We start from the raw sequence: 12582 nt of genomic DNA, 5'->3' as shown, positions 1-12582 counted from the left end.
GTCTCAGTGCTGTGGTACTTCCTAAAACCAGACTGAAACTTTTCAAATATTTTGTTATTTTCCAGCACAGTGAGCAGCTGTTTGGACACAATTCTTTCTAGAATCTTTGCAATAAAAGGCAGTTTTGAAATTGGTCTAAAATTATGTGGGAGGGAGGGATCTAAACCAGGTTTCTTTAAAAGTGGGTTCACGCAAGCCGTTTTAAAATAATCAGGGACACAACCAGTAGATAGGGAGCTGTTGAAAACAGAGATCAAATGGGGCCCAACAGAATCTATTACTTTCAGTAAAAACTTTGTAGGTATTACATCAAGTGGGCTGGAGGACACTCTCATTTATGATACTGTTTTTAAAAGCTCAGACAAGTCGATGGGATAAAACTGGTTAAAACTCTCTTGTTGCTGGTGAGGAACCTCTGAGTAAGAGGCCACGGGGGTAATAGAGGCTCTGATTGACACCACCTTATTGGTAAAATAAGATAAAAACCGTTCACAGTCATCATTACTTCCAGCTGAAGCACAAGGAGGGGTTGGGTTTACCAGCTGATCCACAGTCTTAAACAGAAACCTGGGATTGTGTTTATGTGTAGTAATGAGTTCAGAAAAATTGTGTGTTCTCGCATCCTTAACCATGTTATTTTAGTTAATTAATAAATCCTTCAGACTGAGGTAATGGACTTGGAGATTGGATTTTTTCCATCTGCGCTCTGCTTTCCTGCATTCCCTTTTTAGGCTGCGAATGCTGTCATTTATCCAGGGTTGCTTACTAGCTTTAGACGTAGGCCTAACCTTTAGAGGAGCAGTAATATTTAGTGACGACAAGCAGATATGATTGAAGTGATCGACCAGATTGTTGGTGTTGGAATCAGACAGGTGTTGGCTTTGGCTCTGAAAGAATGTGCAAAACTTTGAAACACTTTGTTCATTAAAGATGCAAGAACACACGGAGCTTGGTGAGGCAGCTTGAGTAACAGGCGAATCGCAGATAAAAACAATACACCTGACATTTTATAGGGCTTTAATTTCTTTACCCTAAAACCGAAAGCTCTGATATGGACTGAGGGATGCTCTACAGTGGTCTGCTATTTCTGGGAAGTGAAATGAGTTGGTGGAAACTGCAGGTTTTCTTTTAAAAAGGACATGGATGAGCGAGTTTGGTGTGGAGAACCTGACTGAGTCCTGACCTCAACCCACAGAACACCTTTGGATGAATTAGAGCGAGACTGCGAGCCAGGCCTTCTCGTCCAACATCTTTGACTGACTTCACAAATGGGATTACAGAAGAATGGTCAAAAATTGCCATAAACACACTCCTAAACCTTGTGGACAGCCTTCCCAGAAGAGCCAAAGCTGTTATATCTACAAGGGGTGGGCCAACTCCTTATTAAACCCCATGGATTAAAAATAGGATTTCATAAACCATCTTGTGTAAATGTGTACTGCCTAAAACTTTTACAACATAGTGTAGTTCAGATCTTCACCAAGGGTCACCCTGAGATGGTCTGTTATCACTGTGAAGTGAATTGAGTTAGTGGAGGTTTTCTTTTTACATCAATCAAAAATGGACAAATTCAGTGACAACATTAGACATTTTTAAGGCCTGTAACTATTAACACCTACATCCAATCTCTCTGATATTGAAAGAGGGACACCCTCAGGTGATCTGCTATCATTGTGAAGTGAAATGAGTTCATGAAAAAAGGAGGTTTTCTTTTAACATCAGTTTGAATCTTGGCTGAATTTAGTAAGCTTTCTGTGAAAATGTTATACTTTCTTTAGATACTTGTGTTGTCTTAAGCAATTATTTATTCAATCGTTTCTGATACACCAATTGCACTATGTAAATGTGCTGCGACATGATGTTACTGTAATGCCTAGAAAAAACACAAATTGCAAAACAGCGCAAGGGCTGGCTTGACTGTCGTTTTCGAAGTGCAGGCTGGCTTGACTGCAGTCTGTTATTGGACTTTGTTTTCTTTGGATTCTGATTCTTGCATGCTCCCTACTAGATCTGTTTGCTCCTTGGGCTGCTATCCTGCTTATTTTTTTTTTTTTTTTCAATCTCTGCAGGCCAATTCACCAGCCTGTCATTTTTTTGCCCCAGTTGACATTATTAAATCTCTGAACAGTACATACTCTCCCTCCGTTTATGTCATACTGCACATTGCTGCAGCTCCTCTTTTCACCCTGTGTTGAAGGCTTCGTTTTAGCTATGGAGTGATACATCTTGTCTCTAAATGATCTTTGTTGGGAGTTGCACATGCTCAGTTCCTAGTTATGGACTACCAGCCAATCAGAAGCGAGAAGCCGGTAAACAGCTTCGGTTCAGCTGTACATGTTGCCGACCAGCTTGGCAACATGGACTGGAGCGAGAGTTTCAGAGTGGTGAGTTATTAATCTGTAACAAAAGTATCTTTCATCCATAAAGTTTTAACTGAGCTTTGTCTCTACATCACAGGAACAACTTTATTTCCACTGACTGCCTGGAGGGTAGCTAGTGTTTGGAAGGTGTGTGCTGCAGCTCAGGGTTTTTGAGGGCATGTCGGAGTAGCCGCTTGGCGATCGTTATGGTGCTTTCAGACCAAAAGCGAAGCGAGCGTTCGGGGCAGTGAGTTTACATTCAAAGTCAACGCAAAGACGCGTAGAGCCGCTTTTGGACAAATAAACACCCGTAGTCGGACTGGATTCTGCTCTGACAGCTACGCCATTTGCTCGCGGGAGGAGCTTGGAGTAAACTGCTTTTATTAAATTAGTTTTTTACTTTATGTTGATTTATCTTCGCTCGAGCTTCTCAGCAGCTAGCTTCCGTGCACATCCGGTTCCAGTGTTGTTAGCGTCGTTTGGCACTACTTCATATTTACATAAAAACCGGGCAAAACTGGACCTTGCTGGGAGAAAAGAAAGCGAGGAGGTTGAACTACCTGGTGAGTTCAGAAAAAATGTGTCTGTAACTTTATTCCAGCTATCGTTGTACTTTACTGTGTACTGGTTAGCATAGCATAGCCCTGATCGATCTGAACTCCATTCAGAAAACAAACATTTTAGAAGTTGTTGTCCTGCTGACAGACCTGACAAAGCATGAATTCATATGTTTAACAAATCTGCATCATATTGTGGTTATTTCAGCATCAGTTTGATCCGTTTATTGCTGTTTAATCACAGCAAAATGTTTACTTTGGGTTCATACAGCTGTAGTAATGACGAGTTGTGTTTATTTGCGTTATTGCGTTGTGTGTGAACACTAAGCAGTTGTCCAGCGATAAAACCCCCGCAAGGAGAGCGTTGCATGGAATAAATTTAGTGTGAATGTCGCATTATAAGAGGTGCATTTATACTGCATTCCAGACTGCTAGGAACTGGGAAATTTCCACGTTGAAATATCTGACTTCCAACCTAAAAGCGTTCCAGGTGCATGGTGGTGCATGACGCCGAAAGTGAACGAAAACCATGGCTGAACATGACATTGTGTACACACACTTGCACCCTCAACAGTGTTTTAGGTGTTAATTAAAAGGATAGCAGTTTTAATGCAAACTTGCTAATTTAAATACATGCAAAAATACGTTTTGTTGCCTTTTAGTTTATGGTGTACCATTTACAATGTGTGCTTCCATGGGCGCTGACATTGTATTGTGACGTAATTCAGCGGCTACTCGTGAAGTCGGGGTACATATTTAAGTAGGAAATTCGACTTTAGGTGGCGTTGCAGGATGGTTTTTCTAGTTGGAAGTCGGAAATTTCCCAGTTACGGGTTGCCTGGAACGCAGCATTAGCTTTCATCCCTGGGACATCACAGGGATGACTACAAACGAGCTGTTCAGAGCAGAGTTTTCTGTGGGAGATGGGAACTCCCTTTGGGCTGGACTTTGGTCTTTTTCAATTTGCAAACCTGTTACATGCACAAAAAAGGAATATAACTCGATATAGGAGAGGGGAAAGCCAAAAAGCAGAATACCACCTCTTTATATGTGAAGAATTGCTGCTGTTTTGTCATTATGATATTAAATGACGAGTCTTTGGGTCGTGGACTGTTGGTTGGAAAAAGAAGCAATTTGGAGACATCACTTTGGTCTCTGGAAAACTGAAGAGCATTTTTCACAATTTCTTGATATTTTATGGACTAAAATAATTAGTTGATTAATCATGAAAATAAGTGTTGTTACGTTTCTGAAAGTAACAACACTAAATTGACCCGGCCTTTATTTGGGACAGACCTTTAATTTCTTTTGCACAAAACTCACCAAATAAGTGAAAAAACCTACTATGAAACTGTTTATATCAAGCAATATGAATATAACTCGTATAAAAAATAATTTTATATATCTGAAATGGAGGTTCAGGTGTTTTGCTCCAGAAATAAAATCAGATCCATCTTAGTTTGAAACAGTATCTGCACTAACAGTTCTTTTAGCACAACATTTTGTCTTCAATGCATCATCTTCCATCAGGTCAGTTTACAGTAAAAACTGTTTCTTACTTTGTGTCTGAGGGTCCAGGTTCAGGACTGAAGTCTGGAGGAATTCCTCCTTTGGACCAGTCACTCTTCATAGACAGACAGCTGGATCCTGTGTCTGAGGGTCCAGGTTCAGGACTGAAGTCTGGAGGAATTCCTCCTTTGGACCAGTCACTCTTCATAGACAGACAGCTGGATCGTGTGTCTGAGGGTCCAGGTTCAGGACTGAAGTCTGGAGGAATTCCTCCTTTGGACCAGTCACTCTTCATAGACAGACAGCTGGATCGTGTGTCTGAGGGTCCAGGTTCAGGACTGAAGTCTGGAGGAATTCCTCCTTTGGACCAGTCACTCTTCATAGACAGACAGCTGGATCGTGTGTCTGAGGGTCCAGGTTCAGGACTGAAGTCTGGAGGAATTCCTCCTTTGGACCAGTCACTCTTCATAGACAGACAGCTGGATCGTGTGTCTGAGGGTCCAGGTTCAGGACTGAAGTCTGGAGGAATTCCTCCTTTGGACCAGTCACTCTTCATAGACAGACAGCTGGATCCTGTGTCTGAGGGTCCAGGTTCAGGACTGAAGTCTGGAGGAATTCCTCCTTTGGACCAGTCACTCTTCATAGACAGACAGCTGGATCCTGTGTCTGAGGGTCCAGGTTCAGGACTGAAGTCTGGAGGAATTCCTCCTTTGGACCAGTCACTCTTCATAGACAGACAGCTGGATCCTGTGTCTGAGGGTCCAGGTTCAGGACTGAAGTCTGGAGGAATTCCTCCTTTGGACCAGTCACTCTTCATAGACAGACAGCTGGATGCTGCAGACTCTGCTCTCTGTCTGTTGGACTGAACTCTGCAAACACCAAGATGTTTTTATTCAGATCACATGAATCCTTGATATATTCTCTGATGAAGCCATTCAGGAAGCTCTAAACACACAAACTGCTGCTGCTGTGGATCATTAGGAGCTTTAAAGTTTGTATTGGTCCTCTTAGATCAGATTCCAGCTTCTCTAGGTGACTGACAGCTGCACAGATACTAAGAGGAAGACGGCACCAATGATTCCCTCATGTCCCCCGGCTGCTCTGCCTCAGCTCTATTTGTTATTTATGCAGGTTGCTGATCAACAGATAGCATTACTTGTTGCTAAAGCAACCACTAACCGCAGCTAACTAGCTACCCTTATCTAATTAGCTCAGTTAGACATACAACTAGTGGTCACAGCAGACTGGGAGTGTGTCAGTGTTTACACTTCCATCAAACACTGGAGGTTTTCAGACCAGAGAGGGGGAGGGAATAAAGTTCAGAAACAGTTCTTTTAGCACAACATTTTGTCTTCAATGCATCATCTTCCATCAGGTCAGTTTACAGTAAAAACAGTTTCTTACTTTGTGTCTGAGGGTCCAGGTTCAGGACTGAAGTCTGGAGGAATTCCTCCTTTGGACCAGTCACTCTTCATAGACAGACAGCTGGATCCTGCAGACTCTGCTCTGTCCTCCTCTTCCATCTTATCCTAACAAGACAGAAGTCATTCTTATCAGCTCCAAACAGGAAATCCTCAGTACTGATGGTCACTCTGTCATCACACTGGTGGCAAAATCAGTTGTGATAGTTCCAGATGTGTCGGCAAATTTTTATATACACTGTTAAAAACGGTCTAAACTTCCTAATCTTGCGTAAGATGCCTTGAAACTCCCCCCGTAACGGCCAGTTTTGCTTTTTTTTAATCTTCATTGCAATTCTAAAACAAGGACCAGGGTTAGACAAAAACAAAATATATAAACAAAATAAAATTTAAGTAAAATTAAAATATAATCAGCAGTTCAGGCAATTGAGAAGTTTACATATATTGAGAGTCTTCAGTCAAGTCAAGTTTATTTATAAAGCACATTTAAACACAAGTTGAAAAGTGCTGAACAAAGTTATACAGTAGAAAACCAGATAAATTTAAACAGGCCAATTAATGGCATCCAGCAATAAGATAGAAAAACAAGATAGTTAAATAAAATAAAAAAATAAAAAACATGAGCCCAAGTGCTCCTAAACAGACTCAAATACCAAAGAATAAAAATGCGTTTTAAGACGAGACAAAAGTGTCGATGGTGGGGGACGATCTTATAATCAAGGGTAGATGGCTAAGAGGGATTAGTTTGATGATCTGAGGGGTCTGTGATAAAACATGAGGAGTTTTGAAATATAAGATGGAGCCAGTCCACATAACACCTTAAAAACGACTCTTTGACTGGTAAGCAGTGAAGAGCAGCCAGTGTTGGGGAGATTTGGTCCCTCTTCCTTGAACCAGTTAAAAGTGGCCTTAATAACTTGCGTCCTGAGGTGTTTGTGTCTCTGCTACGTGTCCACAATTTAAAAGTAGTCAAAATGTTCACACAGAGACGAGCATCCTGCAGTATTTTAAGAGGAAGAGGACAAAGGTCACAAGAGGAGGAGTAGGACAAACTGAGGAGGACGAGCTTGTAAGTTGTATGAATAGCTACTAGATATACTGTATATTCTAAAACTCGCGTAGTAAAAAGACTTTGTAAGGCCAACGGCATGTCATCAGAGTTTGCACTGAAGACAGTTCTGTGTTCACGAACCTCTGAGATGTGGAGTAGAACTACAAAGTGGGATGAAAATACTCAAATACTAATACCTCTGATTTATACTTCAGTACTTGAGTTGCTGTCTGATCAGATACGCATGAATAAAAGAGCAGCAGTCTGTTCTCATGTTTGTCAGTTTGTACTCACCGCTGAGAGAGAGATGCAGAGGAAACCACGCCTGATTCAGACTGAGACAATAAACAGCCTGGAGGTCGACGTGTGACAACAATAAGATTCCAGTTTAAGTGTTGGATGGGAGGTGGGACAAGTTAAAGATCTTATGACTGCTTCATACCACATCCTGTTGTTCTCTGAGTGGAGATTCTCAATCAGTTTCCATCCACCCACAGCAAAGAAACTGAAACCATTTCCTGATTCTGTCGGGAGATGGTGAAGTTAGAATGAGCTCAGAGCTGCTTCTTACCAAACTCCTCCCTCTAAGTTGAGCACATGTCTCATCCTTTTGTTCTCTGACTGCAGGCCCAGACAGACTTGGTGAAACAGTCATCTCTCAGCAACAGAGTTACTGTTAAAGAAGGTGAATGATCGTGTGTATAAATAAATAATATATATATATATATGTGTTTGTTTGGAAGATTATTTTAATTCAAGCAGTTTAGTTAATGAGGAAACACAATTTTTAACTTTTCATCACATTTTAGTGAAAACTGTCATTTTAAGCTGTGGTGCTAAAAAGAAAAACAGAGTTTCATTCCCGCATATTACTTATAATTATTCTTTTTGACACATCATGAGCATCTCTTCCTATTTTCATCATGAATTATAAGATAACAAGTCAAAATTATGAAATACAAAGGCAAAATTTTCCTTTAAGTAAAAAAAAGTAGCAGCATCAGAGAAACACAGATTTTTTATCATCAGATCATTTATTCAGTGTTTTTTTATCGTTTTTAATCACAGGAGGAGGAGGAAACCTTAGCGGATCACTCTGCTCCTGGTAAAAACCTCCTGAGCGACATTTAAGGAAACCTAATCGAGAGAAGCAGCTCCCAAGATCTCACGCTACTTCACGACGCCATCAAACTACCTCTTTTCAATTGTTTTGATGTCCGAGACGGCAGAATTTACATACTGTGTGTTTGAATGGGCTTCCATACAGATGATTTAAACAACGACCTGCAAAAAGCCCCTGGTGACAAAAACAAATTAGTTAACTATTATCCCCTGCTTCCTGGTCTCTGTTCCTCTGAATGGGACCATAATTTACTAAATGAACATCATGCTGTGTTGAAGAAGACTTGAAACTAGCGACTGAGACCATAAACTCATCAGGAAAGAGTTTACTGAGGGAATAAATCAGCTGACAAGTAGAAACATTTTCTCATAGACTTCTATACAATCAGGTGGAGTCGCCCCCTGCTGGCTGCTGGAGAGGACGCAGGTTTAAGGAGCTTCCCCTTTCAGACCCGGAGGTTCCTGCATGATGCAAACTGAAGTTAGAACTAAAGCTAGATCAGATTTTTCTCTCCAGTTTCTATCGTTCTTGAGTCATGCGTTTTCACAAACGTTCACATCACATGTAATAAAAACACACCGGCTTCCTCTCTCTGCTTTCAACAACACTTTTCCACAAACAAACACTCGTGTCGTTCGGATCCGTGTGTTTTATTGTTGCAGTAAAAGAACGCGTGATCAGATGAAACCTCGTCGGACGTCTGCAGGTCGACCTCTCATCGGTCCGACTCTGCGGAAGTTCCCCATAAGTCTCCCGTCGGGATCATGCAGTGGCCCGATGGGGTCGAAGCGAGGGCGGGGGAGGAGGCCGTGGGGGAGGTTCGGTCTTTGGTCGTACTCCCCCCCGATGATCCCGGGCAGCGGGGGGTGCAGGGGGACGGGGACGGGGTTGAAGATGTCCCGGGGGGTTCGGTGGAAAGGAGGGAGGAAGTGGCGGCAAGACTCGCGTCGCATCTCCAAGCGGATCTTAAAGGACCGTCTGTAAAGCTGGAGGCAGAAAGAAAGTCAGAAGGTGTGAAATAAAATAAAGAGTAACAGAACGACTCAGAAATAAATATCCAACCAGCTGTGCAGCTCTGCCCAAATTCAGTAAAAGGAGAAAACATTTCTATAAAACTGAACGATTAGTCAGCTGATCAGTTAATGAGCAGGACATTTTTTGCAGTGGATTAATTGTTTAGGCCTGTCATTATTGATTAAAATCTTTCTCACTGTAAAATGTGTGAATGTTTCAGGAAGTTTCAACAAATAAGTGGACTGTGATTTATTGTTTATTTAAAATTATGTTTCTGTGATTAAAAGGTAATAAAAACTCTTAACTGTGTAACGCAAAGTGAATCATATATGATTCATGAGACTTCTGCATCATCAGTGTGATAATTCTTTCCCCCAAAAACCTGACGTAAAGAATCAGATAATGCACAGATGATCCACCAGGGGGCAGAAATCTTCAATCGGTGAGCTGCAAGGAAACTTTTGCCAATTTTGAAGAAGAACGTAAAGAAAAACATTGAAAATGTTTTGGATACTTCAATATGAATATCTACTGGATTGAAGTAATGTATAGTTACTCAATATTTAATAACTTATTTTATAGTAAAATTGTGTTGAATATGCGTATCAAATTAGATACAGCAGGTAAATAAGGTCATTTATTTATACATGTGTAAATCATAATTTTATTGCATTATACATTCCATTAAGCCTCATTCACTCTTTTAATTATTTAAGCAAACTAATTAAAGGCATAATTTGGTTTATTTAAAGCAGAAATTGAGGAAGTTTGTAGCCTATATTGTGTTTTCCTGCTGTACTGAGACTCACTTCATAATAATTGTCTTTTTGGTCACTGAATTTAAATAAGAATTGACCATTTCAGAGGAGAAATACACAGTAAATTGTGTTTGGTTTGTATTTTTTAAATGGCAAAAAAGTACAGCATTGAAGATCTCCTGATTATAGATACAAGTGACACGGAGCAGTTAGAGGAAGATGATGCTGCTGCTGATGATGATAAAAGGCTCAGGCGAGGTTGTGCTCTGCATGATTTTATAAGATGTGGCCAAAACATTGCAAATTCAATTTTTTTAAAATAACCACTCCATTTTCAAAACATTAGAATTTTCTGGCAATTGTTTTTAAAACATGCAAAATAACATTATGGGTGTTCAGAATTTGAGGTTATTTATGTGATATATTATGCTCACCTCCTTCCAGTCCGTGTCTCTGGCTCTGCTGGGATCTGAATCTGAACACAGACGGGTTTGTTAAGGTATCGATTATCTGGGAGATACGCGTTTTCATCCCGCACGTCTCCCTGAGGTCTCACCTCTGAAGTCTCGGCGGTACAGGTGTCTCCACAGCGTCGAGTCGTCGGTGGCGACGTTGAAGCGTCTGCAGACCGAAGACAGTCGGACCACAGAGACGACGTCCAGCAGGCGGACGACTCGGAGGAGGAGCTCCGGAGGAAGAGCAGCCAGACCGAACGCCACCGGCAGAGCCATCGCTGCAAACACCATTACAATGTTGAGGTTCTTGTACTTTCCTTCCCTCCTTCTTTCCTTCCCTCCTTACTTCCTTCCTTCCTTCCTTCCTGCCCTTCCTTCCCGCCCCCTGCCCTCCTTCCCTCCCTCCTTCCTTCCTCCTGAGTCCGTACCTTCTCTGGCGGCAGCGATCAGCGGGTACGCCAGCTGGTCTTTGAAGGTCCTGGACAGCTTGTTCAGGTCTTTGAAAGCAGCCGCTGCACTTTCTCCTGAACGACAGAAACATTTACACCAGAGTTATTCACAGACGCTCCGACGCTGGGCTGGTTTCATTTCGACCAATCAGAGCTCTCTACCTGGCCAGGCGTCGGTCACGTAGCTGGATGGATTCAGACACAGTTTGCGGACCGTGTCGACCGTTTCGTTCACCTTCAGAGTCGCTGCAAGAAGAAGAAACCTTTCGGTTTAAAAGTCCGATCACACAGCGGGATCGTGAAATAAGGTTAACAAACTCACCGTTGATGACGAGCACGGGGCCCATGCACACGCCTACCACCATGGCGAGGCTGTTTTCACACAGAGGATGAGTGTACTGCAGTTTGTAGACTCCACCTGCAGACCTCCACCCTGCAGGCATCTCACCTGGCTTCAGCTCGCAGCCCTGAACACACACACGGAGTATTTCACCGTCACCTGCCTGACTTCAGCCCACACCGTTCTGTAGTAACCTCTGCGGTCTCACCTGAGGAACAAACCCGGTCTCCAGCATCAGCAGGTTCCCGGCCACCACGATGGCGTCGCTGGGACTGGCGGTTTGGGCCGAGTGGTAGAGGAGCTCCAGAGAGAGGGGAGCCTGACCCTCCTCTGCCTCGCCGCACAGCATCGGCTCCCAGCTGGACACCGAAGGTCCAGAGTCCAACATCTCACCGGTCTCAGCCTCCGTGGGTGCTGCAGGGCTGCTGCTGGGCTGTTCATCGCAGAGACCGTAAAAGACTGTTAGGTAGGGCTGCAGCCAAAGACTATTTTCATTATCGACAAATCTTCACATTCAAGAAGAAGAAGCCAGAAGCATTTTCTCATTTTGCTTTTAAAAAAATGAGTGAAACGATTAATAAAACAGTTGCAGATTAATTTTCTTTCAACCAACTGATCGATTAATCGTTGCAGCTCTACTGTCAGGATCCTCCACACTGAGCAATGACTGCTTCAGCAAGTAGCCTGGGTCTGCCTGCAACATGGTGAACAAGCTGTGAAGGAGCTGGTCTTCACAGGGACGCTGTAAACTCAGACACGTTTGGTGCCGAGTCGGCTGTAATCTGAGGACTGACTCGGCATTAAACACGCCGAGCTTCACTGACAGCTGTTTGAACTTCAGGTTTCTTCTCATAAAACGCGACGAGTCCCGACAGATTCAGGCCGAATTTCTTTCTTCTATCAAATTATTCACCTGAACGCTTCACCAGCAAACCTCTTTCACTTTGTTCATTAGAAAAGTAAATAAAACTGGAGGACATGTTACAGTGTCAGAATACTTTAAACTTCTATTCTCCCTGAAGGACAAACACAACTTTTTGTATAAAAACACAGAGTGATGTTTCATTTAGTCTGCTTCTTGTTAACGTTGATCTAATTTATCTCCAATTATTAAATTAGTCAGCTGAAGGTGACGAGTGATCTGATTTCTAAGGAACAATGTTTACTCAGGTAAAATGTTGAGGTACTATTTAGTATTTCCATTTGCTGCCACTTTATTCTTCTACTCCACTACATTTAAAATGTTTTTCTTTTCAGCATTAAAGGGATGAACACATGAATGCATCAATAAATATAATCCAATAATATCTATGATTTTGCATAAGTACTACTTTTACTTTTGGTACTTTATGTATATTTTTCAATAATAAAACTTCCACTTTTGTGTATTTCTACACTGGAGTATTACTGTTTTTGCAAGTACAAGATCCGAGTACTTCTTCTACCTTTGTATGTTTTCACCAGATGAACTGGTTCCACTCACCTGGCTGGACGTCGTGGCAGCGGTCTGTCGGGTCTGTTGGTTCTGCTGTTGCCTCTGGTTCT

The 12582-nt window shown here is 42.2% G+C and overlaps 2 protein-coding genes across 5 annotated transcripts in view; both read right to left on the bottom strand.

Annotated features, from left to right (window-relative positions):
- LOC123962973 (protein NLRC3-like) overlaps positions 1 to 7416 on the bottom strand; it is a 17098-nt gene extending 9682 nt beyond the window's left edge. The window contains exons 1-3 of the mRNA XM_046039487.1: positions 7193 to 7416; positions 5831 to 5955; positions 4477 to 5295 (exon numbers count right to left, since the gene is read on the bottom strand). Of these exons, the coding sequence (XP_045895443.1) occupies positions 4477 to 5295; positions 5831 to 5949 (938 nt within the window). The 5' untranslated portion in view covers positions 5950 to 5955; positions 7193 to 7416. The remainder of the gene's footprint in view (positions 1 to 4476; positions 5296 to 5830; positions 5956 to 7192) is intronic.
- Positions 7417 to 8655: 1239 nt separating this feature from the next.
- The window catches only part of fbxo7 (F-box protein 7), a 6796-nt gene continuing 2869 nt past the window's right edge, over positions 8656 to 12582 (bottom strand). For 2 of the 4 annotated variants that reach the window (XM_046041151.1, XM_046041152.1), the window contains exons 4-11: positions 12521 to 12572; positions 11246 to 11470; positions 11020 to 11164; positions 10860 to 10943; positions 10677 to 10772; positions 10350 to 10526; positions 10228 to 10268; positions 8656 to 9007 (exon numbers count right to left, since the gene is read on the bottom strand). In XM_046041151.1, coding sequence (XP_045897107.1) covers positions 8699 to 9007; positions 10228 to 10268; positions 10350 to 10526; positions 10677 to 10772; positions 10860 to 10943; positions 11020 to 11164; positions 11246 to 11470; positions 12521 to 12572 — 1129 coding nt within the window. In that variant the 3' untranslated portion in view covers positions 8656 to 8698. The remainder of the gene's footprint in view (positions 9008 to 10227; positions 10269 to 10349; positions 10527 to 10676; positions 10773 to 10859; positions 10944 to 11019; positions 11165 to 11245; positions 11471 to 12520; positions 12573 to 12582) is intronic. The other 2 variants (XM_046041150.1, XM_046041153.1) reach the window with 1 other exon arrangement.

Source organism: Micropterus dolomieu, linkage group LG23, assembly GCF_021292245.1.
Source record: "Micropterus dolomieu isolate WLL.071019.BEF.003 ecotype Adirondacks linkage group LG23, ASM2129224v1, whole genome shotgun sequence".
Lineage (NCBI taxonomy): Eukaryota > Metazoa > Chordata > Actinopteri > Centrarchiformes > Centrarchidae > Micropterus > Micropterus dolomieu.
This window is presented reverse-complemented; position numbering and strand designations above follow the sequence as displayed.